Source organism: Hyperolius riggenbachi, chromosome 1 (genome assembly GCF_040937935.1).
Source record: "Hyperolius riggenbachi isolate aHypRig1 chromosome 1, aHypRig1.pri, whole genome shotgun sequence".
Lineage (NCBI taxonomy): Eukaryota > Metazoa > Chordata > Amphibia > Anura > Hyperoliidae > Hyperolius > Hyperolius riggenbachi.
Genome location: NC_090646.1, coordinates 649,547,104 through 649,574,475, shown reverse-complemented (window position 1 = coordinate 649,574,475; position 27,372 = coordinate 649,547,104). Strand labels below are relative to the sequence as shown.

At 49.1% G+C, this 27,372-nt stretch overlaps 2 protein-coding genes across 3 annotated transcripts in view; one reads left to right on the top strand and one right to left on the bottom strand.

Annotated features, from left to right (window-relative positions):
• The window catches only part of ST8SIA5 (ST8 alpha-N-acetyl-neuraminide alpha-2,8-sialyltransferase 5), a 989,793-nt gene that overhangs the window by 200,730 nt on the left and 761,691 nt on the right, over positions 1 to 27,372 (bottom strand). The window lies entirely within an intron of this gene.
• The window catches only part of EEF2 (eukaryotic translation elongation factor 2), a 35,349-nt gene continuing 28,263 nt past the window's right edge, over positions 20,287 to 27,372 (top strand). For both annotated transcript variants that reach the window (XM_068251542.1, XM_068251549.1), the window contains exon 1: positions 20,287 to 20,392. In XM_068251542.1, coding sequence (XP_068107643.1) covers positions 20,390 to 20,392 — 3 coding nt within the window. In that variant the 5' untranslated portion in view covers positions 20,287 to 20,389. The remainder of the gene's footprint in view (positions 20,393 to 27,372) is intronic.

The window sequence follows — 27,372 nt, the reverse complement described above, 5'->3', positions numbered from 1 at the left end:
GAATAGCCTGCGGGCCGCCGATCGCGGCTCGCAGGCTAAATGTAAACACAAGCGGAAATAATCCGCTTTGTTTACATTGTACGGCGCTGCTGCGCAGCAGCGCCGTAAGGCAGATCGGGGATCGCCGCCATGTGACAGGGGACGTCCTGTCACAGGCTGCACAGGACGGATAGCGTCCTGTGCAGCCCAGATCACCAGGGGGCCAGGTAGGAGAGGGGGAAGCGGAATTTCGCCGCGGAGGGGGGCTTTGAGGTGCCCCCCCCCGCCAGCCACACGCAGGCAGGAGAGATCGGACCCCCCCAGCACATCATCCCCCTAGTGGGGAAAAAAGGGGGGTGATCTGATCTCTCTGCCTGGTGTTTGATCTGTGCTGGGGGCTGTAGAGCCCACCCAGCACAGATCACAGAATTAAACGCTGGTCCTTAAGGGGGGGGGGGGGGGTAAAGGGTGGGTCCTCAAGTGGTTAATGAATACATTTTATTTTATTTTTATTTTTTTACAATATTCATTGTAAAATCTTTCCTCAGCCTGATTTACACTCTGAAATGTATCACAGGTGGTGACATCTGTACTCCTGTCAGGTGATCTCTGTGGAATGTTTGTTTGCTGATAGTTCCAAAGCCAGTCCAAAATATACCTGAATGATTTACTGCATTCAATACTCTGTACAGTGTTGTGGAAGATGTCAAAGCTATATAATTACTTAATAATAATTCTACTATGTGTCACTACAGTGCCACTTTAACCACTTCCTATCCAGACCTTGTTTCTCCTTATGGACCAGAGTAGTTTTGACAGTTTAGCTATGTCCCTATTTAATCAGCAATAAGTTTTTATTTGCTACAACTGATACAAATCCTAAAATAAATCTGTACAGTTTCTACTTCCTGATCCATGGAAGCAGACATATTGCTAACAGCCTGTACTTTCAAATGGGCTTATCTGCCATAGGCAGTCATGTGACACAGGGGTGGGGGAGATCAAATTACAACTAGTGATTAGACACAAATGAGGGGGAAATACACAGGCTAATGCTGCATACACACTGGCGACTACGGTCGTTTGAAACAGCTAATTAACGATCGTTCCGCCGACAATCGGGGAAAGAACTTTACCCAACGATCATTAACACGAACGACAAAAGAACGACATCGGGAAGATGGAAATATCCAACCTGACGGATCATATCTACCGACAATCGTTACAAAACTATAGTGTGTACAGACATCGACCGAGAACGATCGTTACAAGGGCCAATGCGCCTGCGTTGAATTCTGCCCAGCTTCAGTACTTCCCTTGTAGCGCGGCCGTAAAGATTGTTACATTGCTCATTTCAATTAAACTTTATTTTCAAGTTAACAATCATATATTTATATCTATTGTAACTCCATGTCAGTGGTTTTTTTTTTATTTTATATAAATATATACGCAACATATCCTTCTGATCGTTCTTTTCTGCGAGAACTATCGTTAAAATGTGTATGATGATCGCTGCATCCCATCGTTGCATTCCAATCTTTCCAATATCGTTCGTCTGGTAACTATCGTTCTTTGCAAACGATAGTTATCGCAAGTGTGTACGAAGCATAACTCTTTAAGTACATACAGGGTGCATTTCTGTTATGTTTTCCTTGTGTCCTGTGCAAGCGTTCAGGTCCACTTTAAAGGAGAACTGTAGTGAGAGGTATATGGAAGCTGCCATATTTATTTCCTTTTAAGCAATACCAGTTGCCTGGCTATTCAGCTAATCCTCTGCCTCGAATACTTTCAACCATAGGCCCTGAACAAGCATGCAGGAGATCAGGTGTTTCTGACAAATTAGACAGATATGACAAGATTAGCTGCATGCTTGTTCCTGGTGTGATTCAGACACTTCTTCAGCCAAATATACCAGCAGGGCTGCCAGGCAACTGGAATTGCTTAACCACCCTGGCGTTCTGATTAAATCGCCAGGGTGGCTGCGGGAGGGTTTTTTTTAAATAAAAAAAAAACTATTTCATGCAGCCAACTGAAAGTTGGCTGCATGAAAGCCCACTAGAGGGCGCTCCGGAGGCGATCTTCCGATCGCCTCCGGCGCCCAGAATAAACAAGGAAGGCCGCAATGAGCGGCCTTCCTTGTTTTGCTTATATCGTCGCCATAGCGACGAGCGGAGTGACGTCATCGACGTCAGCCGACGTCCTGACGTCAGCCGCCTCCGATCCAGCCCTTAGCGCTGGCCGGAACTTTTTGTTCCGGCTGCGCAGGGCTCAGGCGGCTAGGGGGGCCCTCTTTCGCCGCTGCTCGCGGCGAATCGCCGCAGAGCGGCGGCGATCAGGCAGCACACGCGGCTGGCAAAGTGCCGGCTGCGTGTGCTGCACTTTATTTGATAAAAATCGGCCCAGCAGGGCCTGAGCGGCAGCCTCCGGCGGTGATGGACGAGCTGAGCTCGTCCAGACCGCTCAGGAGGTTAAAAGGAAATAAATATGACAGCCTCCATATCCCTCTCACTACAGATCTCCTTTAATGGGAAAAAGAGGAAAAAAAAGTAGGAAAACCTTTTTTGGTTTTACCAATTCCAGTTTAAAAATAAAAAGCACTACTGTACATAAAAAAAAACTAATTTTGTCTGGCTGTTTCTACCGTTTATCACAAAGTTTAGATTATGTTCCTGTCACAATTTACGCTGAGAATATTTGATTCTGTATATAGTGTGTATTTTTCACTATGAACTGAGAAAAAAAAGTATTTTTAAAGAGGCTCTATGGCGGAAAATTAAATTTAAAATATGTGCAAACTTAGACATATAAGAAGTACCGGTATGTTTTTTTCCAGAGTAAAGTGAGCCATAAATTACTTTACTCCTATGTTGCTGTCACTTACAGTAGGTAGTAGAAATCTGAATCGACAGGTCCAGTGATGGCTAACCTTGGCACTCCAGCTGTGGTGGAACTACAAGTACCATGAGGCATGGCAATACTCTGACAGCTCTAAACATAACTTCTGGAGGCAGAGGCATCATGGGATTTGTAGTTTTGTCACAGCTAGAGTGCCAAGGTTAGGGCTGGTTCAGACGGACGTTTGGAGGCGTTGCGTTTGCTGGCGTCGCGTTCAGCAGCGTTCGTGTGCGTTTGGATGCGGTCGCATTTTTTCTTCCCCTAGGGGGACATTAGCCGTCGCGGTTAACCTCCCCTGGAAGCTACATGTAGCTTCCAGGGGCTCCTTGAACGCCAGAGAAAATCGGGACCCAAACGCAGCGTTTGTGTAAACGCGCTTGAAAGCTTGGTACAAACGCTCCCATTCACTTGAATGGGAGAGTTTAACACCAAGCCCTGAACGCTGGCTGTAAACGCTCTGCAAACGTCCGTCTGAACCAGCCCTTAGCCATCACTGGACTAGTCCATCTCTTCATAGAGGAATCTCAGCAAGGCTTTTATTATTTATAAAGATATTCCTTAAAGGACTTCTGAGGCCAAATGTTCCCCAAAAAAATAAAAAAAAAGTTAGATGCCTGCATAACTTTCGAGGACACGGAGGACGCCGTCTGTGCCGTTCCGCCGGGTCCCCGCCGCTCATAGCCCCCCCAAACGACTCACGACCCCATGGCCAGGGTCGAGCTCTCCTGCCTGCATAAAGATGGCCGCTGGCGCTGGCCGCGGCTGCGCACTCCGCATAGCCACTAGTGCGGCTGCGCAGCTCTACAGGAAACAACCTGTTGTGTGGATCAGGGGGGGGGGGGGGGGGGGGTTTGGCCCTAGAGTTGCGCAGCCACACTAGTGGCTATGCGGAGTGCGCAGCCGCGGCCAGCGCCGACGGCCATCTTTATGCAGGCAGGAGAGCCCGACCCTGGCCGTGGGGTCGTGAGCCGTTCGGGGGGGCTATGAGCGGCAGGGACCCGGCGGAACGGCACGGAGGGCGCGGACGGTGTCCTCTAAAGTTATGCAGGTATCTAACTTTTTTTTTGGGGGGGGGGGGGAACATTTGGCCTCGGAAGTCCTTTAAAGAGACTCTGAAGTCTCCCTAAAATGAGGTTTTTATTTTAAAATCCTCATTAACATTATAGTCTGACCTAAAACGCAGCAGAACCGCAGCTGAAAACCCCCCTGATCACCCCAAACTCACGGGGGTACAGGGCAGGCAAAATCCATGGCTTTCTTGGTCGTGGATTTTGCTGCCGCCTCTATCAGCGCGTATCTCTGCCTCTCCCCCGCCCCTCTCAGTGAAGGAAGACTGAGGGGCGGGGGAGAGGCGGCGATCCGCGCTGATTGACGCGCATAGAGGCAGAGCTGCGCTGCCTCTATGCGGAAGTTGCCTCCGTGTACCCCCAGGAGTTTGGGGTGATCGAGGGGGTTTTCAGCCGCGGTTCTGCTGCGTTTTAGGTCGGACTATAATGTTAATGACGTTTTTAAACTAAAAACCTCATTATAAACCTCATTGGGTTCTATTCTCAATGAGTTACCGCATGAGTTAAATTAGGTAGTGATAAACACAGACCAAAATATCTCAGTTTTCAAATTCACAAATTTTTTCTCCCTAAATTACCTCATGCGGTAAAAGTGATATAAACGTGTGGTAATTACCTCAAAATTTATCTCCAATTTGAGATTCTCAATTGAAAAGTTGGTGTTAATTAAAGTGAACCTAAAGCCACAAAAAAAAAATGAGATGAACTCACCTGGGGCTTCCCTCAGCCCCCTGCAGCCGATCGGTGCCCTCGCAGCTCCGCTCCGATGCCTCTGCACCCGCCGGCGAACACTTCCGGTTTGGCCGTCACCGGCCCGACAGGCATGGGAACGCGAGTGATTGTTCGCGTTCCCAGCCTGTATATCGCCCCCTATGCCGCTATTGAGGTGAGTTCATCTCATTTTTTTTTGTGGCTTTAGGTTCACTTTAAGGATTTTGTTTATCACCTATAGAGGGTAGGTGATAATTATCACTTCTCTGCTTTTGGCCTTCAGGATGGAGCCTTTTGAGCTTTGCTTGCTCGAGATTATGTCAATTTTACATAGAAGGCAGAAAAGACTAGTGTGTCTAATCTCAAGGCGCACTTTCACACCTCGTACAGTCTTTTAGATGATTTTATAGATGCCGAGGAGGAAATTCATCTCTGCTCTAAAAGATAAGCAGCAGCATAATAACATTTAAAGAAAAACATTTTTTTGTTACAGCTGATACAAATCCTGCAATAAATCTCCAGTGTGTGTACTTCCTGCTTTCATGAAAGCAGACATAGGGTTAACATTCTGTGTTTACACATTAGCTGCTCTGCTGAGGCAGCCAGCTGGCACAGCTGAGAGATCAAATTACAGTTGTGATTATTCACAGATGAGGGGGAATTAGACAGGCTAAATTATATACATACGGGGTGCATTTATATAGGTTTTCATTCTGTCCTGCGCAAGAGTTGAGGTCCCACTTTAAGTGACAGGCTGTCCTGGGTCGTCTCTGTGTAATGGGTGACAAGCATATGGGCTGTCCTACAGTGGTCAAAAAAGCTTTATTTCCATACATATTACCGACTGCTTTATCACCTGTTTTATCACCTGTTTTACCACACTTTTATCAAACATTTATCACACTTGGTACATTTTTTGTGAATACTTACTATTTTCACTATTTTTAGTGAATTATCACTGGAGGTAATTTTTCACTTAAAAAAGAGTTACCGCACATGGTTTTGTGAATAGAGCCCATTATCTTTAAAAAGGATTTAAACAATGATGCTGGCTAGCTTCCCTGCTCCCTACACATTTTTTTGGCAGTTGGACAGAGCAACTGCCATTCACTAAGTGCTTTTGAAGATAAATAAATCCCTGAGAATCCCCCATGAAGAGATGAACTAGTCCAAAACCTGTCGCTTCTGTCAGATTTCTACTACCTACTGTAAGTGACAGCAACATAGGAGAAAAGTAATTTATAGCTCATTTTACTCTGGAAAAAAAGTACTTCTTATTTGTATCTGTTTGCACATATTTTAAACTTTAACATTTTTCGCCATAGTGCCCCTTTAATGATAAAAATCAATCTTGTTAGCTCAGGGAACATATATTCCCTTTTACCAATTAGTGCTGCATCAGATAGTACCAGAGGTTTGCACAGGAGCAATGCCCAACCATGCCCAGTACTGCTTCAGCTGCAAGACGTATATCTACATCCTCGTGGCTTAGAAGAAGTCACAGAGGACGTAGATATACTATAGTGGTGGATAAGGTGGTTAAGAAGTTTTGTATGTTGCAGTGTCTTGTTAATAAAATGCATTTATTTACTGTGGTCCACTGCATTATTAGTGCCATGGAATATGTTGGCACTTTATTTATAAAGCGCCACCATATTCCGTGGTGCTGTACTGAGTAAAAAACACATAAAAATACATAAAAAGTACATAAAAATACAGACAATGGCGTACACAAAATACAGATATTGGTACATAATACAGAATTGGTAGACATCATAGTAATTATGGTGACAAATGTAATGGACAGCAACTTCCAGGACAAAAAAAGGGAGAAATTCCTGCCCTTGTGTGCTTACAATCTAATGGAATACAGAGGAAACAAAAAGGTGGAGTAGTATATAATGTGTTTACTGTACCTAGAGGCAGTGTGTTTTTATTCTATCTAGTAAGGAGCACAACTTTTCCAGAGGTCGAAGGGGAGTGGCCTAATGGTCAGAGCCCACGATGCAAGTTTTGCAGAGATTTCTTTTTCAATGGGAGACTTTTTCTTGTAACGAAAGATCGTTTTCACAATTTTGCAACTGTGGGTATATTTTTACATGCGGAGAAGGCGACCGTCATGTTGGACCACTGAATGAGCGATCGTTCAGATCCCCATAAGCTCCCATGCAAATTACCACAATCAGCGATCGGTCACCCCCGTCATTTGTTCCTGCGTTGTGCGATTCCAGAAGATGGACAGGGAAGGGACCATTCATTGCGACGCCGGTGCTGTAGATTCCCCAATCCATCTTCTGGTGGATACTTAGCTTAAAGGGAATCTGAGACGAGGGGAAATATATATATATATATATATATATATATATATATATATATATACAATATATATATATATATATATATATATATATATATACATATATATATATATATATATATATATATATATATATATTTAGTCTCGTCACTAAGAGGAGCTCACAATCGAATCCCTACCAGAGTTATGTGTCCATCTAGGGCCAAAGGGGAAAACAGGGTAACTTACCTGACTGTTTTTGGGATGTGGGAGGAAACCAGAGTTCCCGGAGGAAACTTACATAGACATGGGGAGTGCATACAAACTCCATGCAGATACTGCCCTGGCTGAGAGTCTAACCAGGGATCCAGCGCTGCAAGGCAAGAGTGCTATCAACTACTCCACGGTAACATCCACCTCTCCAATCCCCATGCGGAATGCTAGCAAGCCCCTGGCTGGTGCTCTGCCACAACTGACAGGTGGTGAATGCACTGCCTGATGTTCTTTATTCATATCATTGAGTATTTATACAGAAATAGCATCTGTACAGAGCACACTGAAAAATGAATGTATATTACTGTTCCTCGAAGGAGCTCGGAATCCAATATCCCTACCATAGGCAAACGCAGGGGGGATTACAGCTGCCCAGAATCCCCCCTCTGACCATGGGGCGGATACAGTGTCTGGGGACAGGCACAAGTTGAGACACCAGAACAGAGCCGGGACAAGGTCCTCCAGCACCCAAGGCTGAGACACCAAAGTGCGCCCCTCCATCCCTGCCACCCCAGCCGTCACACACTGATTGCTATTAGACTAAGAGGTGCCACAGGGCCCACAACCTCCCCAACACCTTAATATCTAGTTATCTGGCTTGCAGTCACTGCCATGTATCCCCTTTTCTTATTTCTTTCTGCTTCAAACACAATTAGGAATGACAGATGAATGAATTCTGCGCCCCCTCCTACACTGTGCCCTGAGGCTGGAGCCTCTCCAGCCTATGCCTCGACCCGGCCCTGCACCAGAATATCTGCAGGTATGATTCCTGCGGCTCACAGCACTGCCCCCTTTCTTTCCCTGCTACAGTTGACTTTGGATGGAGCAGCAGTGTGTATACAGAGCATGGAGCAGCAGTGTGTGTACAGAGCATGGACCAGTAGAGTTGGGCCGAACCTCCGATTTTCGGTTCGCGAACTTTCGCGGAAGGTTCGGTTCGCGTTAAAGTTCGCGAACCGCAATAGACTTCAATGGGGATGCGAACTTTGAAAAAAAAAAATAATTATGCTGGCCACAAAAGTGATGGAAAAGATGTTTCAAGGGGTCTAACACCTGGAGGGGGGGATGGCGGAGTGGGATACATGCCAAAAGTCCCCGGGAAAAATCTGGATTTGACGCAAAGCAGCGTTTTAAGGGCAGAAATCACATTGAATGCTAAATGACAGGCCTAAAGTGCTTTCAAACATCTTGCATGTGTATACATCAATCAGGTAGTGTAATTAAGGTACTGCTTCACACTGACACACCAAACTCATCGTGTAACGCACCGCAAACAGCTGTTTGTGTAGTGACGGCCGTGCTTTACTGGTGCGCACCATGGCGAGAGTGCAGGTTTTGGTGGCTTTACAGCCCATATGGTCACCTGGCTGATGTAGCTGAATGACAGAACAGTGACTGTCCAGCTGATCAAATTTGGTCTGACCACAATGAGGCAACGACCTTATTATCGTGGGTGTGCCCCCCGAGACACTCATCTAGGCGCCGGTCATTGCTCCATTGTGATACGCAAGCCCCTTCACCACGGCAAGGTAATGATCACGAAGGGGAATGGGCGCATGTACATGCCTTTTCTTTTGTTGTTGCAGCTGCCCGCAGTGCAGCCAGAAAAATTAGGCAGTCATGTACACGCACCCGAAAAATCATTACAGCGGCCGCTGCTAGCAGCGGCCTAAAAAATTCAGCAATCCGCCTGGAGTCCCGGACCCTGTTGGTGGTGGCGGAGAAGGTAGTCAAGCGGCCTGCAGGCAGACATGCTGTGTGGAGGGACTGGGAGCGACTTAGTCTTCTTGGGGCAGGCCAGGCAGCCAGTCACACGGCGTGCAGGCAGAGATGCTGTATGTGCGGGGACTGACTTAGTCTTGGGGCGGGCAGCAGCCCTCCGGGATCCATGCCTCATTCATTTTGATAAAGGTGAGGTACTTAACACTTTTGTGACTTAGGCGACTTCTCTTCTCTGTGACAATGCCTCCAGCTGCGCTGAAGGTCCTTTCTGAGAGGACGCTTGCGGCAGGGCAGGAGAGAAGTTGGATGGCAAATTGGGACAGCTCTGGCCACAGGTCAAGCCTGCGCACCCAGTAGTTCAAGGGTTCCTCATCGCTGTTCACAGCAGTGTCTACATCCACACTTAAGGCCAGGTAGTCGGCTACCTGCCGTTCCAGGTGTTGGTGGAGGGTGGATCCGGAAGGGCTACGGCGAGGCGTTGGACTAAAGAACGTCCGCATGTCCGACATCACCATGAGATCGCTGGAGCGTCCTGTCTTTGACTGCGTGGACACGGGAGGAGGATTAGTGGCAGTGGTACCTTGCTGGCGTTGTGCCGTCACATCACCCTTAAAGGCATTGTAAAGCATAGTTGACAGCTGGTTCTGCATGTGCTGCATCCTTTCCACCTTCCGGTGAGTTGGTAAAAGGTCCGCCACTTTGTGCCTGTACCGAGGGTCTAGTAGTGTGGCCACCCAGTACAGCTCATTCCCCTTGAGGTTTTTTATACGGGGGTCCCTCAACAGGCAGGACAGCATAAAAGACGACATCTGCACAAAGTCGGATCCAGTACCCTCCATCTCCTCTTGCTCTTCCTCAGTGACGTCAGGTAAGTCAACCTCCTCCCCCCAGCCGCGAACAATACCACGGGAAGGTTGAGCAGCACAAGCCCCTTGCGATGCCTGCTGAGGTTATTCTCCTGCCGCTGTCCCCTCCTCCTCCTCCTCCTCCTCCCCCAAAGAAACACCTTGCTCATCATCCTCTGAGTCTGATTCGTCTTCTGCACACGACTTCTCTTCTTCCTCCTCCTCCCCCCTCTGTGCTGCCGCAGGTGTTGAGGAAACAGCTGGATCTGATGAAAATTGGTCCCATGCCTGTTCCTGCCGTAACGGTTCCTGGTCACGCTCATTCACAGCTTCATCCGCCACTCTACGCACAGCACGCTCCAAGAAGTAAGCGTAGGGAATTAAGTCGCTGATGGTGCCCTCACTGCGGCTCACCAGGTTGGTCAACCTCCTCAAACGGCCGCATGAGCCTGCATGCATTCTCCATCAGTGTCCAGTTGTCGGGCCAGAACATCCCCATCTTCCCAGACTGTTTCATTCTACTGTAGTTGTAGAGGTAGTGGGTCACGGCTTTCTTCTGTTCTAGCAGGCGGGAGAACATGAGCAGGGTCGAGTTCCAGCGAGTCGGGCTATCGCAAATGAGGCGTCTCACCGGCATGTTGTTTTTGCGCTGAATTTCCGCAAAGCGTGCCATGGCTGTGTAAGACCGCCTCAAATGCCCACAGAACTTCCTGGCCTGCTTCAGGACATTCGCTAAGCCAGGGTACTTTGCCACAAATCATTGAACCACTAGATTCATGACATGTGCCATGCAGGGTATGTGTGTCAGCTTCCCCATATGCAAAGCGGCAAGCAGATTGCTGCCGTTGTCGCACACCACGTTGCCTATCTCCAGGTGGTGCGGGGTCAGCCACTCATCCACCTGTTTCTTAAGAGCAGCCAGGAGAGCTGCTCCAGTGTGACTCTCCGCTTTGTGACAAGCCATGTCTAAGATGGCGTGACACCGTCGTACCTGGCATGCAGCATAGGCCCTGCGGAGCTGGGGCTGTGTAGCTGGAGAGGAGAACTGCCACTCAGCCAAGGAGGAGGAGGAGGACAGCGAAGAGCATGTAGCAGGAGGAGAGGAGGTGGCAGGAGGCCTGCCTGCAAGCCGTGGAGGTGTCACAATTTGGTCCGCTGCGCCCTGCTTGCCATCGTTCACCACCAGGTTCACCCAATGGGCTGTGTACAGAGGCGTAGCTAGGGTTTTCAGCGCCCGGGGACAAAGACTATTAATGCGCCCCCCAAAGTCAAGGTTGCGCGCCGCGCCAAAAAGGGGCGTGGTCACATAATAAATGTGGGCGTGGTTATGGGTGGAGCCAAATGTATATGGAGGTTAGCAGGCTCACGCTCACCCACCCTCCCTCAGTATGTACCTTCCAGCATGTTCCAAGACAAATTCAGCAATCATGAGCCCCCCCCATCAAGACAAATTCAGCAATCATGAGACCCCCAACATAACCAACTCAGCAATCATGAGGCCCCCAATAAGACAAATTTAGCAATCATGAGGCCCCCAACAAGACAAATTCAGCAATCATGAGGCCCCCAACAAGACAAATTCAGCGATCTTGAGGCCCCCAACAAATCATGAGGCCCCCAACAAGACAAATTCAGTAACCATGAGGCCCCCAACAAGACAAATTCAGCAGTCATGAGTCACATAAATAGACAGCATTTCACATAAATAGGTAGAATGCCCCCTTAATATGGTAGACACCTCTCACCTGGCAGCAGTTCTCCAAAATACACTCAATCTGACGTGGTTCCCCAAAAATAGGTAGCCCCAGGTCTATAGTTGTCCCCAGAATAGGTGGCCAGCAGTATAGATGTCCCCAGAATAGGTGGCCAGCGGTATAGATGTCCCCAGAATAGGTGGCCAGCGGTATAGATGTCCCCAGAACAGGTAGCCAGGGGTAGAGATGTCCACAGAACAGGTAGCCAGGGGTATATGTGCCCAGTATATGTAGGCAGGGATATGTGTGCCCAGTATATGTAGCCAGAGGTATATGTGCCCAGTATATGTAGCCAGGGGTATATATGCCCAGTATATGTAGCCAGGAGAATAATATGTGTCCAGTATATATAGTCAGGCGTATATGTGCCCAGTATATGTAGCCAGGGGTATATATGCCCAGTCCATGTAGCCAGGGGGTATATATGCCCAGTATATGTAGCCAGGGGGTATATATGCCCAGTATATGTAGCCAGGGGGTATATATGCCCAGTATATGTAGCCAGGGGGTATATATGCCCAGTATATGTAGCCAGGGGTATATATGCCCAGAGTAGGTAGCCAGGGGTATATATGCCCAGTATATGTAGCCAGGGGGTATATATGCCCAGTCCATGTAGCCAGGGGGTATATATGCCCAGTCCATGTAGCCAGGGGGTATATATGCCCAGTATATGTAGCCAGGGGTAATATGCCCAGTATATGTAGCCAGGGGGTATATATACCCAGTATATGTAGCCAGGGGGTATATATGCTCAGTATATGTAGCCAGGGGGTATATATGCCCAGTATATGTAGCCAGGGGTATATATGCCCAGTATATGTAGCCAGGGGGTATATATGCCCAGTCCATGTAGCCAGGGGGTATATATGCCCAGTATATGTAGCCAGGGGTATATATGCCCAGTATATGTAGCCAGGGGGTATATATGCCCAGTCCATGTAGCCAGGGGGTATATATGCCCAGTATATGTAGCCAGGGGTATATATGCCCAGTATATGTAGCCAGGGGTATATATGCCCAGAGTAGGTAGCCAGGGGTATATATGCCCAGTATATGTAGCCAGGGGGTATATATGCCCAGTCCATGTAGCCAGGGGGTATATATGCCCAGTCCATGTAGCCAGGGGGTATATATGCCCAGTATATGTAGCCAGGGGTATATATGCCCAGTATATGTAGCCAGGGGGTATATATGCCCAGTCCATGTAGCCAGGGGGTATATATGCCCAGTATATGTAGCCAGGGGGTATATATGCCCAGTATATGTAGCCAGGGGGTATATATGCCCAGTATATGTAGCCAGGGGGTATATATGCCCAGTATATGTAGCCAGGGGGTATATATGCCCAGTAGATGTAGCCAGGGGGTATATATGCCCAGTAGATGTAGCCAGGGGTATATATGCCCAGTAGATGTAGCCAGGGGGTATATATGCCCAGTATATGTAGCCAGGGGGTATATATGCCCACTATATGTAGCCAGGGGTATATATGCCCAGTATATGTAGCCAGGGGGTATATATGCCCAGTATATGTAGCCAGGGGGTATATATGCCCAGTAGATGTAGCCAGGGGTATATATGCCCAGTAGATGTAGCCAGGGGTATATATGCCCAGTAGATGTAGCCAGGGGTATATATGCCCAGTAGATGTAGCCAGGGGGTATATATGCCCAGTAGATGTAGCCAGGGGGTATATATGCCCAGTAGATGTAGCCAGGGGTATATATGCCCAGTAGATGTAGCCAGGGGTATATATGCCCAGTAGATGTAGCCAGGGGTATATATGCCCAGTAGATGTAGCCAGGGGTATATATGCCCAGTAGATGTAGCCAGGGGTATATATGCCCAGTAGATGTAGCCAGGGGTATATATGCCCAGTAGATGTAGCCAGGGGTATATATGCCCAGTAGATGTAGCCAGGGGTATATATGCCCAGTAGATGTAGCCAGGGGGTATATATGCCCAGTATATGTAGCCAGGGGTATATATGCCCAGTAGATGTAGCCAGGGGTATATATGCCCAGTAGATGTAGCCAGGGGTATATGTGCCCAGTAGATGTAGCCAGGGGTATATGTGCCCAGTAGATGTAGCCAGGGGTATATATGCCCAGTAGATGTAGCCAGGGGTATATATGCCCAGTAGATGTAGCCAGGGGGTATATATGCCCAGTAGATGTAGCCAGGGGTATATATGCCCAGAGTAGGTAGCCAGGTGTCCCCCTCCCTGCCTCCTCAGCAGGAGGGGAGCAGCGCAGAGAAGAGCTGCTCTCTCTCCCTCGCTGTCCCCTCCATTAATGTCCGGGTGCTGGCAGCGGCGGGCGGAACTTACCTCTGTCTCGTCGCAGCTCGGATGGATCTGCCGCTACTCTGGTCTAGTCCAGACCAGAGCAGCGGCTGCGGGATCCGAACTTCCGGCCGGCGCTGGAGCGAGACGGAGGTGAGTCCCGCCCGCTGCGCCAGCACCCGGACAATAACGGAGGGGACAGCGATGGAGGGAGGGAGAGCCCTAAGGTGAGAGAAGGGGGGGAGATGGCCCCCTTCTCCACCGTCCGCATAGCTCTCCCTCTTCTCTTCTCTGCGCTGCTCCCCTCCGCAGAAAAAAAAAAAAATCAGCTCAGCTGGGCGCCCTTAGGGACCCGGCGCCCGGGGGCACTTGACCTACTCCGACCCCCCCTAGCTCCGCGCCTGGCTGTGTAGGTAATGTAGCGGCCCTGCCCGTGCTTGGCAGACCAGGCATCCGTGGTCAGGTGTACCCTTGACCCAACGCTCTTCGCAAGAGATGACACCACTTGCCTCTCAACTTCACGGTGCAGTTGGGGTATGGCCTTTCTCGAAAAATAAGTGCGGCCTGGCATCTTCCACTGCGGTGTTCCGATGGCCACAAATTTACGGAAGGCCTCAGAGTCCACCAGCCGGTATGGTAACAGCTGCCGAGCTAACAGTTCCGCCACGCCAGCTGTCAGACGCCGGGCAAGGGGGTGACTGGCCGAAATTGGCTTCTTCCGCTCAAACATTTCCTTCACGGACACCTGACTGCTGCTGTGGGCAGAGGAGCAGGAACCGCTCAAGGGCAGAGGCGGAGTGGAGGAGGGTGCCTGTGAAGGTGGAAGGGAGAAAGCGGCAGAAGCAGATAATGCACCTGATGGAGGAGGAAGAGGAGAAGGAGGGTGGCTTTGCTTTTGTGTGCTGCTGCTGCTTTTGCTCAGGTGGCCATCCCATTGCTGTTTGTGCCTTTTCTCCAGGTGCCTTCGTAAGGCACTTGTCCCTACGTGAGTGTTGGCCTTTCCACGGCTCAATTTTTGTTGGCAGAGCGAACAGATGGCTTTGGTCCGATCTGAGGCACACACATTAAAAAATTTCCACACCGCTGAGCCACCCTGGGATGTGGGCACTATGGGGACCTCAGCAGCTGATGCTGAAGGGCAAGTTGGCTGGCTGTACATAGGTGGCAATACATGGTGCCGGACACTGCCACCAGCTGTTTCTGACGAAGAGCTGCCCCAGCTTCTTTCAGCAACTTCTCTCCTCCTCCTACTCTCTGACTCCCCCTCTGAACTGTCCCCCTCTTCATCTCCTCTATTGGGTACATACAGAGGATTGCTATCATCGTCATCATCGTAATCATCCTGCCCAGCTTCGCTTGCCTCAGACAAATCCAAACATGCACCAACATCAGTAGGTCCTTCATCCTCCTTACACATTACATCCATAATGTTGCCGCGTAACTCAGACATATGAGCTGGTGAAAATTCATCTGGCTGTAACAACAATGGCTGTGCATCAGTGATTTCACCACTAAATAATTCTTGCGAAGTGTCAAATGCAGCGGAAGTGGTGCTAGTAGTAGCGCTGGTGGCTGAGCAAGATGAGGTGTTCTGTGTCGCTAAATACTCAACCACGTCCTGACAATCTTGGGAGGTGATGGGACGTGCCTTCTTCCGAGCACTGTACTGTGGGCCAGGTCCACACGAAATTACATTTACACGACCTCGCGCAGACCTGCCGGGTGGCCTTCCTCTGGCTCTGCCACTACCTCTTCCTATACCTGTTTTGTCCATATCGGGTATGCACGGAGTGGTATATCACACTGCGTGCACTCACGTAGGTAGGTGGGTTCACTTAACTGCACAGGTATGCGCACTGATGCGGTGGGTTCACTGAACAGAACAGGTATACAGTGGCGGGTTCACAGAACAGGTATGCAGTGGCGGGTCCACTGAACAGAACAGGTATGCAGTGGCGGGTTCACTAAACAGAACAGGTATACAGTGGCGGTTCACTAAACAGAACAGGTATGCAGTGGCGGGTCCACTGAACAGAACAGGTATGCAGTGGCGGGTTCACTTAACTGCACAGGTATGCGCACTGATGCGGTGGGTTCACTGAACAGAACAGGTATGCAGTGGCGGGTTAACTAAACAGAACAGGTATACAGTGGCGGTTCACTAAACAGAACAGGTATGCAGTGGCGGGTCCACTGAACAGAACAGGTATGCAGTGGCGGGTTCACTAAACAGAACAGGTATACAGTGGCGGTTCACTAAACAGAACAGGTATGCAGTGGCGGGTCCACTGAACAGAACAGGTATGCAGTGGTGGGTTCACAGCACAGGTATGCAGTGGTGGGTTCACAGCACAGGTATGCAGTGGTGGGTTCACAGCACAGGTATGCAGTGGTGGGTTCAATGAACAGGTATACAGTGGCGGGTCCACTGAACAGAACAGGTATGCAGTGGTGGGTTCACTAAACAGAACAGGTATGCAGTGGCGGGTCCACTGAACAGAACAGGTATGCAGTGGCGGGTTCACTAAACAGAACAGGTATACAGTGGCGGTTCACTAAACAGAACAGGTATGCAGTGGCGGGTCCACTGAACAGAACAGGTATGCAGTTGTGGGTTCACTAAACAGAACAGGTATACAGTGGCGGTTCACTAAACAGAACAGGTATGCAGTGGCGGGTCCACTGAACAGAACAGGTATGCAGTGGTGGGTTCACAGCACAGGTATGCAGTGGTGGGTTCACAGCACAGGTATGCAGTGGTGGGTTCACAGCACAGGTATGCAGTGGTGGGTTCAATGAACAGGTATACAGTGGCGGGTCCACTGAACAGAACAGGTATGCAGTGGTGGGTTCACTAAACAGAACAGGTATGCAGTGGCGGGTCCACTGAACAGAACAGGTATGCAGTGGCGGGTTCACTAAACAGGTATGCAGTGGTGGGTTCACAGCACAGGTATGCAGTGGTGGGTTCAATGAACAGGTATACAGTGGCGGGTCCACTGAACAGAACAGGTATGCAGTGGTGGGTTCACTAAACAGAACAGGTATGCAGTGGCGGGTCCACTGAACAGAACAGGTATGCAGTGGCGGGTTCACTAAACAGAACAGGTATACAGTGGCGGTTCACTAAACAGAACAGGTATGCAGTGGCGGGTCCACTGAACAGAACAGGTATGCAGTGGCGGGTTCACTAAACAGAACAGGTATACAGTGGCGGTTCACTAAACAGAACAGGTATGCAGTGGCGGGTCCACTGAACAGAACAGGTATGCAGTGGTGGGTTCACAGCACAGGTATGCAGTGGTGGGTTCACAGCACAGGTATGCAGTGGTGGGTTCACAGCACAGGTATGCAGTGGTGGGTTCAATGAACAGGTATACAGTGGCGGGTCCACTGAACAGAACAGGTATGCAGTGGTGGGTTCACTAAACAGAACAGGTATGCAGTGGCGGGTCCACTGAACAGAACAGGTATGCAGTGGCGGGTTCACTAAACAGAACAGGTATACAGTGGCGGTTCACTAAACAGAACAGGTATGCAGTGGCGGGTCCACTGAACAGAACAGGTATGCAGTGGTGGGTTCACAGCACAGGTATGCAGTGGTGGGTTCACAGCACAGGTATGCAGTGGTGGGTTCACAGCACAGGTATGCAGTGGTGGGTTCAATGAACAGGTATACAGTGACGGGTCCACTGAACAGAACAGGTATGCAGTGGTGGGTTCACTAAACAGAACAGGTATGCAGTGGCGGGTCCACTGAACAGAACAGGTATGCAGTGGCGGGTTCACTAAACAGAACAGGTATACAGTGGCGGTTCACTAAACAGAACAGGTATGCAGTGGCGGGTCCACTGAACAGAACAGGTATGCAGTGGCGGGTTCACTTAACTGCACAGGTATGCGCACTGATGCGGTGGGTCCACTGAACAGAACAGGTATGCAGTGGCAGGTTCACTAAACAGAACAAGTATACAGTGGCGGTTCACTAAACAGAACAGGTATGCAGTGGCGGGTCCACTGAACAGAACAGGTATGCAGTGGCGGGTTCACTTAACTGCACAGGTATGCGCACTGATGCGGTGGGTTCACTGAACAGAACAGGTATGCAGTGGCGGGTTCACTAAACAGAACAGGTATACAGTGGCGGTTCACTAAACAGAACAGGTATGCAGTGGCGGGTCCACTGAACAGAACAGGTATGCAGTGGCGGGTTCACTTAACTGCACAGGTATGCGCACTGATGCGGTGGGTTCACTGAACAGAACAGGTATGCAGTGGCGGGTTCACTAAACAGAACAGGTATACAGTGGCGGTTCACTAAACAGAACAGGTATGCAGTGGCGGGTCCACTGAACAGAACAGGTATGCAGTGGCGGTTCACTAAACAGAACAGGTATGCAGTGGCGGGTCCACTGAACAGAACAGGTATGCAGTGGTGGGTTCACAGCACAGGTATGCAGTGGTGGGTTCACAGCACAGGTATGCAGTGGTGGGTTCACAGCACAGGTATGCAGTGGTGGGTTCAATGAACAGGTATACAGTGGCGGGTCCACTGAACAGAACAGGTATGCAGTGGTGGGTTCACAGCACAGGTATGCAGTGGTGGGTTCACAGCACAGGTATGCAGTGGTGGGTTCACAGAACAGGTATGCAGCCAGACAGGAACAAGCTAAGCCTAACTAATCTTTCCCTGAGAGACAGTCTGCAGCAGCTCGCCCTACTCTGACTAATGCAGGCACACGAGTGGCCGTAATGGCCGCCGCTGCCTGCCTTATATAAGGGGGGGTGGGGCTCCAGGGGCTAGTGTAGCCTAATTGGCTACACTGGGCCTGCTGACTGTGATGTAGAGGGTCAAAGTTGACCCTCCATGTGCATTATGGGGCGAACCGAACTTCCGCAAAGGTTCGCCTGCGGGACGCGAACGCGAACCACTGAAGTTCGCATGGAACCGTTCGCAGGCAAACCGTTCGGCCCAACTCTATGGACCAGCAGTGTGTGTGTACAGTGCATGGAGCAGCAGCGTCTGTACAGAGCATGGACCAGCAGTGTGTGTGTACAGAGCATGGAACAGCAGTGTGTGTGTACAGAGCATGGAGCAAAAGTGTGTGTACAGAGCATGGAGCAGCAGTGCGTGTACAGAGCATGAAGCAGCAACGTGTGTACAGAGCATGGAGCAGCAGCATGTGTACAGAGCATGGAGCAGCAGCCTGTGTACAGAGCATGGAGCAGCAGCATGTGTACAGAGCATGGAGCAGCTCTGGGGAACTTAGGCCTGGTGCACACCAAAAACCGCTAGCAGATCCGCAAAATGCTAGCAGATTTTGAAACGCTTTTTCTTATTTTTCTGTAGCGTTTCAGCTAGCATTTTGCGGTTTTGTGAAGCGTTTTTGGTGTAGTAGATTTTTGATATTGTTACAGTAAAGCTGTTACTGAACAAAAACGTCTGCAAAACCGCTCTGAACTGCCGTTTTTCAGAGCGGTTTGCGGTTTTCCTATACTTTACATTGGAGGCAGAAACGCCGCCGCAATCCAAAATCTGCAGCAGCCCGGGAGTTTGTGTTTCTGCAAAACGCCTCCCGCTCTGGTGTGCACACCCCATTGAAATACATTACCCTAGCGTATCTGCAGCCGCGAGCGGATCGCAAAACGCAGCCGAACCGCTCTGGTGTGCACTAGGCCTTAGAGTCAGGTATGAGTACAGCCCGGTGCCCTGCTGTGTGAAAGCTTCACTTTCCCCTTCATTAGCAATTTTGGCTGTCCTCATTATTATCTGTATCCAAAATGCTCCTGATTGATCCCATTGTCGATCGGGAGCAGATGAGACATTTAGGAAATAATTGTCAAATCCTGTAGTCGGACGGGAAATTGCATTGTGTACCCAACATGGTGTGTATTACCATAATATTATACTGTATTGTGTGTGGCTGAGAAAGACCTTTCAGGAATCCCCCCTTGAAAATCCTGGTTTGCCCTCAGTGACCTTTTTATCAATTGTCTCTTGACAATATAATAAAGCGACAATCTGATTATGATCTGGAGGCCTATTTTGTCTACAGTCTATGATTTTTAAATGACGATAGCATGATAAAGGCAGGAAAATATACTAAACATATACTTCCCTCTAGTTTCTATTTTACACCATCCGCTGAGCATCACAGGCTCTCCAGAAATAACTGTACATTGGGTTGCAGGGATTGCCATACCTACAAACAGGGATTTTTTTTTTATACTGCTGCAGCCAGGGATGGGGAAAGGGGGAGGCAGCATGACGTCACGCAGCAGGCTCTGCATTGGCTTCTGCAGGGATCTGGTCCCCACTGCAGCTCTTTTTTCGCCTGCATCACGTCGTCATGGCGACTGAACCTGACACGTTCTCAGTCTTTTCCCTCCCTCCGTCTGCCCACCCCCTTTTGCTAGCCGGCACCACGTGACTCCGCCCGGCTCGGCCCGCAGCCTTCAAGTGACGTCATCCTTCCGCCTCCTCCTCCTTTTCGAGTCCACCATCTGCGAGGCGGCTCCCAACTCCGCTGTGCCAGGAGAATCCGGAGACATCCGCCACCATGGTGAGTCCGTACCGGGGGATAGTGGGGGCAGCGGGTGGAGGGGACTCCCGGCTATCGGGGAAGGCCAACATTAGTGAGGGGGATGCGGTCTGAGCCTTATAAATCACCCGGGAAGGGGTTCCCCCCTCCCCTGTTGTTTGTTGGAGAGCTGCGGCCATTTTCTACAGAGGCAGCCGGGAGCCGCAGTGCGGGGATCGGGCATGTCTGGCGGGGGGACCTCCTGTGGCCCCCAATACTGCCTCGTGGACCCCCCAGCAATACTGCTGCGTCATTTCTCTGCTATGGCCGCCCCTGGGAGGGCTATAGGGGGCGCCCTGCTGCTTCCTGACGTGGCAGAGCCCTTAAAGTGGACCTGTCTCTGATAGATTTTACACAAAATGACCTTGTTTCTTGAAAGAAATGAGGTCCCTATAGTAGATGGTTACCCTGTACCTCTGTTACTGAGGCTCACTCTCAAGGCAACCTAGGCAGATGCCTAGGGCCTAGTGGGTGTCAAGGGGCCCACTTGCTACCTCCTCGAACCCTTTGCCACCTCATATAGCTAAAGGACCGTAAGAGGATGGCAAAAGTTTGTGCCCAGGGCCCTGTTTTATCTTACTCCAGCTCTGAGGCTCAGTGAAGGGTGCAGAGTCGGCCATGATTATGCAATATGGTGACGTCTTACTTTGCTCTCATGCCGGTAATGTCTATTTTGCCTGCCTTGTTAAATGTCCTATCTGGAAGCTTGAGGCTAGTCGCTTGTTAGGAGGTTAAGGTTTTGGATAGGTTAGCTTCTAGGTGTAGCTGGTCTTTATGTTAGGAAGGGGTTAAGTGAGGACACTAGGACAGGGTTTCAGTGTTGGTGTTAGTCTGGGTGTCACCGGCATTGTTTCAGTTTACTTTCCTCGCCATGTTTTTGATGTCTGACTACTGAGGGCTGCCTGGTGTGCTTCCCTGTCTTCGGTTTCAGCCAAGCGTTTGTACGTCGTTGGCAGAGCCTGTGATGGCGTCAGAGCTTTTGAGTTCGTGCGCATGGTGAGGTTTTAAGAGTCGATGTGACGCTAAGTGAGAACACAGGAAAGGAGCAACATGACCTCGTTAGTTAGAGCCCTTATGTAACGGCCTTCTTGAACAATGAAATAACATGCAAAGGTCATGGGCGCTTTTTGGTTGCGTGGCTTAGATGGTTTGGTAACTGTAGCAGGCCTCTGCTTAGCCGCCTGTTTGGCAAGTTGATTGTTGCTGGTTTTCTGCCTGGTGGCAGCACATGGTAGCTAGCCTGACACACATGGGTAGTTTTTCCCATGGGGATGGTAGTATTGTCACGCTTTCTGCGGGGGGGGGGGGGGGTGAGGGAATCTTTTTTTATTTGGGGGGGGGGGGGGCAAGGGAATGGGGGTTAGTTACATTGCTGCAGCCCAGAGGTTTTGAGACTGTAGATCAGGAATGGAATATAGCCATCAGCTGTGATAAATAAACTTAGTAATTGTTTGCTCTCTGTGGTAAACTCAACTAGCTGCTTGCCAGAACAAAAGCTTTATTTTTGTGTGTAAAAAAATTAAAGTGAGGAATACACTTTTTTTCTTCAGCAAAACTTGTTAGTGGGAATTTGTTTTGCAGCATACAAAGCGATACTTAACCACTTCACATCCAGACCTTGTTTACCACTTATGGACCAGAGCAGTTTTTGACAGTTTAGCTATGTCCCTATTTAATCAGAAATAACTTTGTCCCTACTTATGACACAGAAATTAAATATAGTTTTTTCAAGACAAACTAGGCTTTCATTGTATACCATTTGTTCCCTCGAACAATTTTGTTTTCTATGAGTTTTAATGGGAAAACGAGGAAAAAATAGAAAACGCACATTATTTCTCAGTTTTACCAATTCCAGTTTAAAAATAAAAAGTGCTACTGTAGATAAAAACACATTTTGTTTGGCTATTACCGCTTATCACAAAACTTAGATTATGTTCCTGTCACAATTTATGGTGAAGATATTTGATTCTGAAATAATGCCACAGGGTGTATTTTTTTTAATAGGAACTGAGAAAATAACAGTTTTTAATGGTAAAAATCAATCTCATTAGCTCAGGAAACATATATTCCAGTTCGCCAATTAGTGCCGCATCAGATAGTGGCGGAAATGTGCACAGGAGCAAGCCCAATCCTGCACAGCACTGCTACAAGACTTAAGCAGGCCATACACTGGCTCGATTCACGGCCGTTTCGACAGCAGATCCGATCCTGGGATCGGATCTGCTGCCAATCGCTTGCGCTAAACGCACCCGCCGATCCGATTCCCTCCCGAAATCGGATCGGACCGTCGATCGCGCCGTGCGGGAAATTACCCTCGATCGCCCGGCGGTAGGAGCGCGTCGCTTGCGGCGTACGATTCGGGCCCGATCCGAGCATGTATACATTACCTGAAGCTGGCTCCGGGGTCCTCTTCTCCTCGCTGCACCGCATTTCCGCATGTCCCAGTGTACGCTTATACTTCCTGTGTCACTCCGGTGACCAGGAAGTTGAAATAGAGGGCGCTCTATTTGAACTTCCTGGTCACGGAGTAACACAGGAAGCGCCGGGATGGAGCAAGAACAGCGGTGCGGTGCAGTGCGGAGAAGATGCCCGGGAGCCAGCCTCAGGTAATGTATACGGGGGGGGGGGGGGACAGGCGGCAGGAGCAGCTGAACAGATTGTGATCGGTTTCAGGCTGAAATCGATTCACAATCTGTTTGCAGTAAAGGCAGCCATACGATCCCTATCTGATCAGATTCGATCAGATAGGGATCTGTCAGCTGGTCGATCTAATGGCACATCGACCAGTGTATGGCCACCTTTACTGTATATCTACTGACTGGTGGCTTAGATGAAGTCAGAGGACGTAGATATACCGTAGTGGTGGATAAAGTGGTTTGCCTTCTTAAAACGGAAGGGATTTGTGATAATTCAGCTCTAAGTGTGGAACTGTGGTTACCCAGGGTGCATCACTCCCGAATATGCAAGTCTCTTTATGCCCCTGAATCCAGGCTTACATCCAGAACCGCTGGTGTATAGAAAGCCTATAGCTTATACATATTATACAGAGCCCCAGCAATCCAACATGCATACAGCCTGTTTCGGACTTTTGGTCTGCATCGGTGCATGCCGGGGATTGGTGTTGTTCTGTGGGATAGGGCTTGGGCCAGTACAACGGAATACCTAAGCTAGCTGCCTAGTGGTTTTGGTTCACCCTGAGCTGCTTAGATACTCCAGCACAAAAAGTAAACTTTTGTCCATAGCATCTGGTACTTGGTTGTGACTTGCCCGCAGTTTTAGAAGCACCGCAGTAGCCTATTGGCTAGAGAAGGCGCTAGGGAAATTGGCACTAGTCTAGGGGGACTGAGCAGGGAAATTCCTGTAATGTTGTTGGATGGGTGCCACCCTCTCAACCTGCGAGGTTTCAGGATAGGCTGTAGTAAATTATTCCCACACTAGTCAACCAATCACAACGCTTTGTGCTGTAGAGGATGCTGTGATTGACAAAGGTTTCTCTGAGGTTTCCTGCTTGGTCCCCTTAACTAGACTAGTGTTGGGAAACTTGCTGTGGCCTGTATAAGGCCTCTTTTCCATGGGCAGTTGAACCGTGTTCTCAGTGAGCAGTTACCATTCAGCAGCGAGAGTTTGAGGCATTTCACTGCCTATCAACTGTCTGTGGAAGAGGCCTAAAGGCTGCACTTGGTGGCTTTTGTTCAGGGGTAGTTAGGAATAAATATAGCTGCCCAGTATCGCAATCTAGCCAGGTCATGCTTGTATTGCAGCTTGTTTGGTTGGCAGAGGTAATGATTGGCCTGTGTTGCACAATCACCTGCAATGCTGAGCAGCCTATGTGACTGACGCCCACAAGGATGACTAATACAAGTCATACAAATACCTGAAGTTATTCCAGTGACAACAGATTTCTAACAATGAGAGTCAACAAAGGACCGAGGCTACTGGCCTGCAGCAGAGGTGCCCTGGGGCATTTCCTGACATGTTTATGGGATAGTTTAGTCTGTCAAGTAGGATCATTATAACAGAACCACCTCTCTATAGACATTTTGAGTGATTTTGATGAATTGAGGCTTTAAAGTGTTCCCAAAGCAAACCTCGGGTCAAAACCCAGATACTTGCCTATGAAGGAAGCCTCTGATCCTATTCAGGCTTTCCACACCGTCCTCTGGACCACTGTTGCCACTTGCAGACGCCCCCCCCCCCTTCCCAAAAAAATCTAATGAACTTGTTGGAGTTTCAGATCAAGTTCACACTCCTCTTCATGCAGGACTGTGGCCATACTGCTCCTGTGTAAGCACAGCAGCTTCTGCGCAGTAAGTTGGTGCTGCATGAGCGCCTACTACATGCATGAAGAGCGGGGCCTGGTTCCTTCAGAGGGTCCTGCTGAGCGGCAGTAGGTGCAAGAAAGACGGTGTGGGAAGCATCTACATTATCAAGAGGCTTCCCTTTTTGACCTGAGGTTTGCTTGAGTAATATGGAGGCTGACACAATACCAGGTGCCTGGCAGCACTGCTGATTGATCTATTTGGCGGCAGTAGTGTCTGAATTACACCGGAAACAAGCATGTAGCTAATCCAGTCAGACTTCAGTCAGAAACATCTGATCTGCTACATGCTTGTTCAGGGTCTATGGCTAAAAGTATTGCTTCAGTTGTGTAAAGAACTGTGCAGTTATATAGGTGGGTAATATAGATGTTCAGTGTGATGCGACTAAGGCCTGTTTTTCGCGGACTGTTGAGCTGTAAGCTCAGTGAGCAGTTACCAGGTGGCAGTGAACAGTTACCAGGCAGGTGTGAGTTTGAGGCATTTCACTGCTGCCTGTTGAAAAGATGCCTAATTCCAGCTGGTATGCAAATTGAGTGCCAGTTGTATGCAGCTTGTTTGGCCAATTAGGATAAATGGGGAGTTAAATTGGCTCAGTTCCAAGCTGCATGCAATTTGCTTGCAAACTTGAATTTTAAAGTGAACTAGAGACAAAGCACCCTTTTTGTATTTTGCCATATATATCAGTGGGAACATTTGAGAAAACGCCTACCCTGCTGTTTCATTCTTCACTGCTCAGCCTGCACTAATCAGCCCTGATGAAATCCCCGACTGAGCATTCAGTCTGGCTTTGCTCAAGAATCATTATAGCGACGTATTTCTTTTCAAGCCCGAAGCCTGCCCCTCCTGCCTCTGCTATAATGACTCGACTATGATTCCTGAGCAAAGCCAGACTGAATGCTCAGTTGGATTTTATTAGGGCTGATAACAAGCAAGCTGAGCAGTAAAGGATGAAACTAGGGCTGCACGATTTTAGGGAAAAATTGAAATTGCGATTTTTCTGTCAGAAATTGCAATTTCGATTTTTTCTTTTTTTTTCTTCAAATGCTGGGGGGGGGGGGGGGGGGTGTTCCGCACTTCCCGGTCCGCTGTCTGTAATACTTTGCTTCTGGCCCTGCTGTTCGCGGATTAGCCAGAAGTAGTGAATATGTATGAGTGTTAATAGTATTAGTCAGCGGACCGAAAAACCGAAGGTACTGACGATCAGCAGATCGTCTTGCCATGAACCACGGTTTCAGATTTAAACAGAAAAACCGTGCAGCCCTAGATGAAACAGAGCCGGGTAGGTGTTTTCTCTAATGTTCCCACTGATATATATGGTAAAATACATGAGGGTGCTTCGTCTCTGGTTCCCTTTAAAGGGAACCAGAGAGGAATGATTAGTAAAAATAGAAAAAGGCTTTTATACATACCTGGGGCTTCTTCCAGCCCCATAAGCCTGGATCGCTCCCATGCTGCCATCCTCCACTTCCTCTATCGCCGCTACCGGGTCCTGTCACCTCCGGCGGACGCGGCCAATTGTCCGCATCACAGGGGCTCCCTCCATACCCTTACGCATGCGGCTGCGCAGTAGGCAGCCGCAAGTGTATGGAGGGAGCCCCTGTGATGTGGAGAATTGGCTGCGTCCGCCAGCCGACTGGCGGTAATGACGGGACCCGGTACCGGCGGATCCAGGCAGCGGAGGATTATCCTCTGGTTCTCTTTAAAGTGAACCAGAGACGAAGCACCCTCATGTATTTTACCATAGAAATCAGTGGGAACATTAGAGAAAACACCTACCCTGCCCTCTGTTTCATCCTCACTGCTAAGTGTCTGTTATCTAGCTGAGATAAGAATCCCGGACTGTGCATTGAGTCTGGCTTTGCTATAATGACTCAGCTATAATGATTTCTGAGCAAAGCCAGCAGGGGGCAGGCTTGGACTTGAAAAGACACCAAAGACCACAGTCTCAGCTATAATCTTTCTGTAGCAAAGCCAGCCGACTGCTTAGTCGGGATTCTTATCTTAGAGGTGATAACAGGCAAATTAAACAGAGAACAATGTAACAAAGAGCAGATTAGGTGTTTACTGTCATGTTCCCACTGATTTATAAGGTAAAATACATGAGGGTGCTTCATCTCTGGTTCTCTTTAAGCACCTCCATTGACAATCTGTGCTAGGGAAGGGTCACTGGTGTTCAGGTGTGAGCTTCACAGGTCAGAATCTGCATTTTGAGCGAGGAGACTTGAAACTTGGAAAGACTTCTATTCCTGAGACTTCTGTCCCTGTGGTTAATCTACACGCTGGTGGTTTAGAAGACCAAAAATATAAATTTTGTTAGTAGTAAAGTCTGGTACACACATCCAATTTTGATTAGCCAATGACTAGCTAATTTTACTATTTCCAGTATAGGTTGCAGATATATCTCCAGTATAGGTAGGCCCCCTCCCCAGTATATTTAGGCAGATGTGCCCCTAGTATAGGTAGCCAGGTGTGACCCCAGTATTGGGTACCACCTCCCTAGTATAGGTAGCCAGGTGTGCCCCTAGTATTAGGTAGCCAGGTGTGGCCACACTATTGGGTAACTCCCCAGTATAGGTAATATATGTGCCCCTAATAGGTAGCCCCCTCCCTGGTATAGGTAGCAGATGTGCCCCTCCCTCTCTG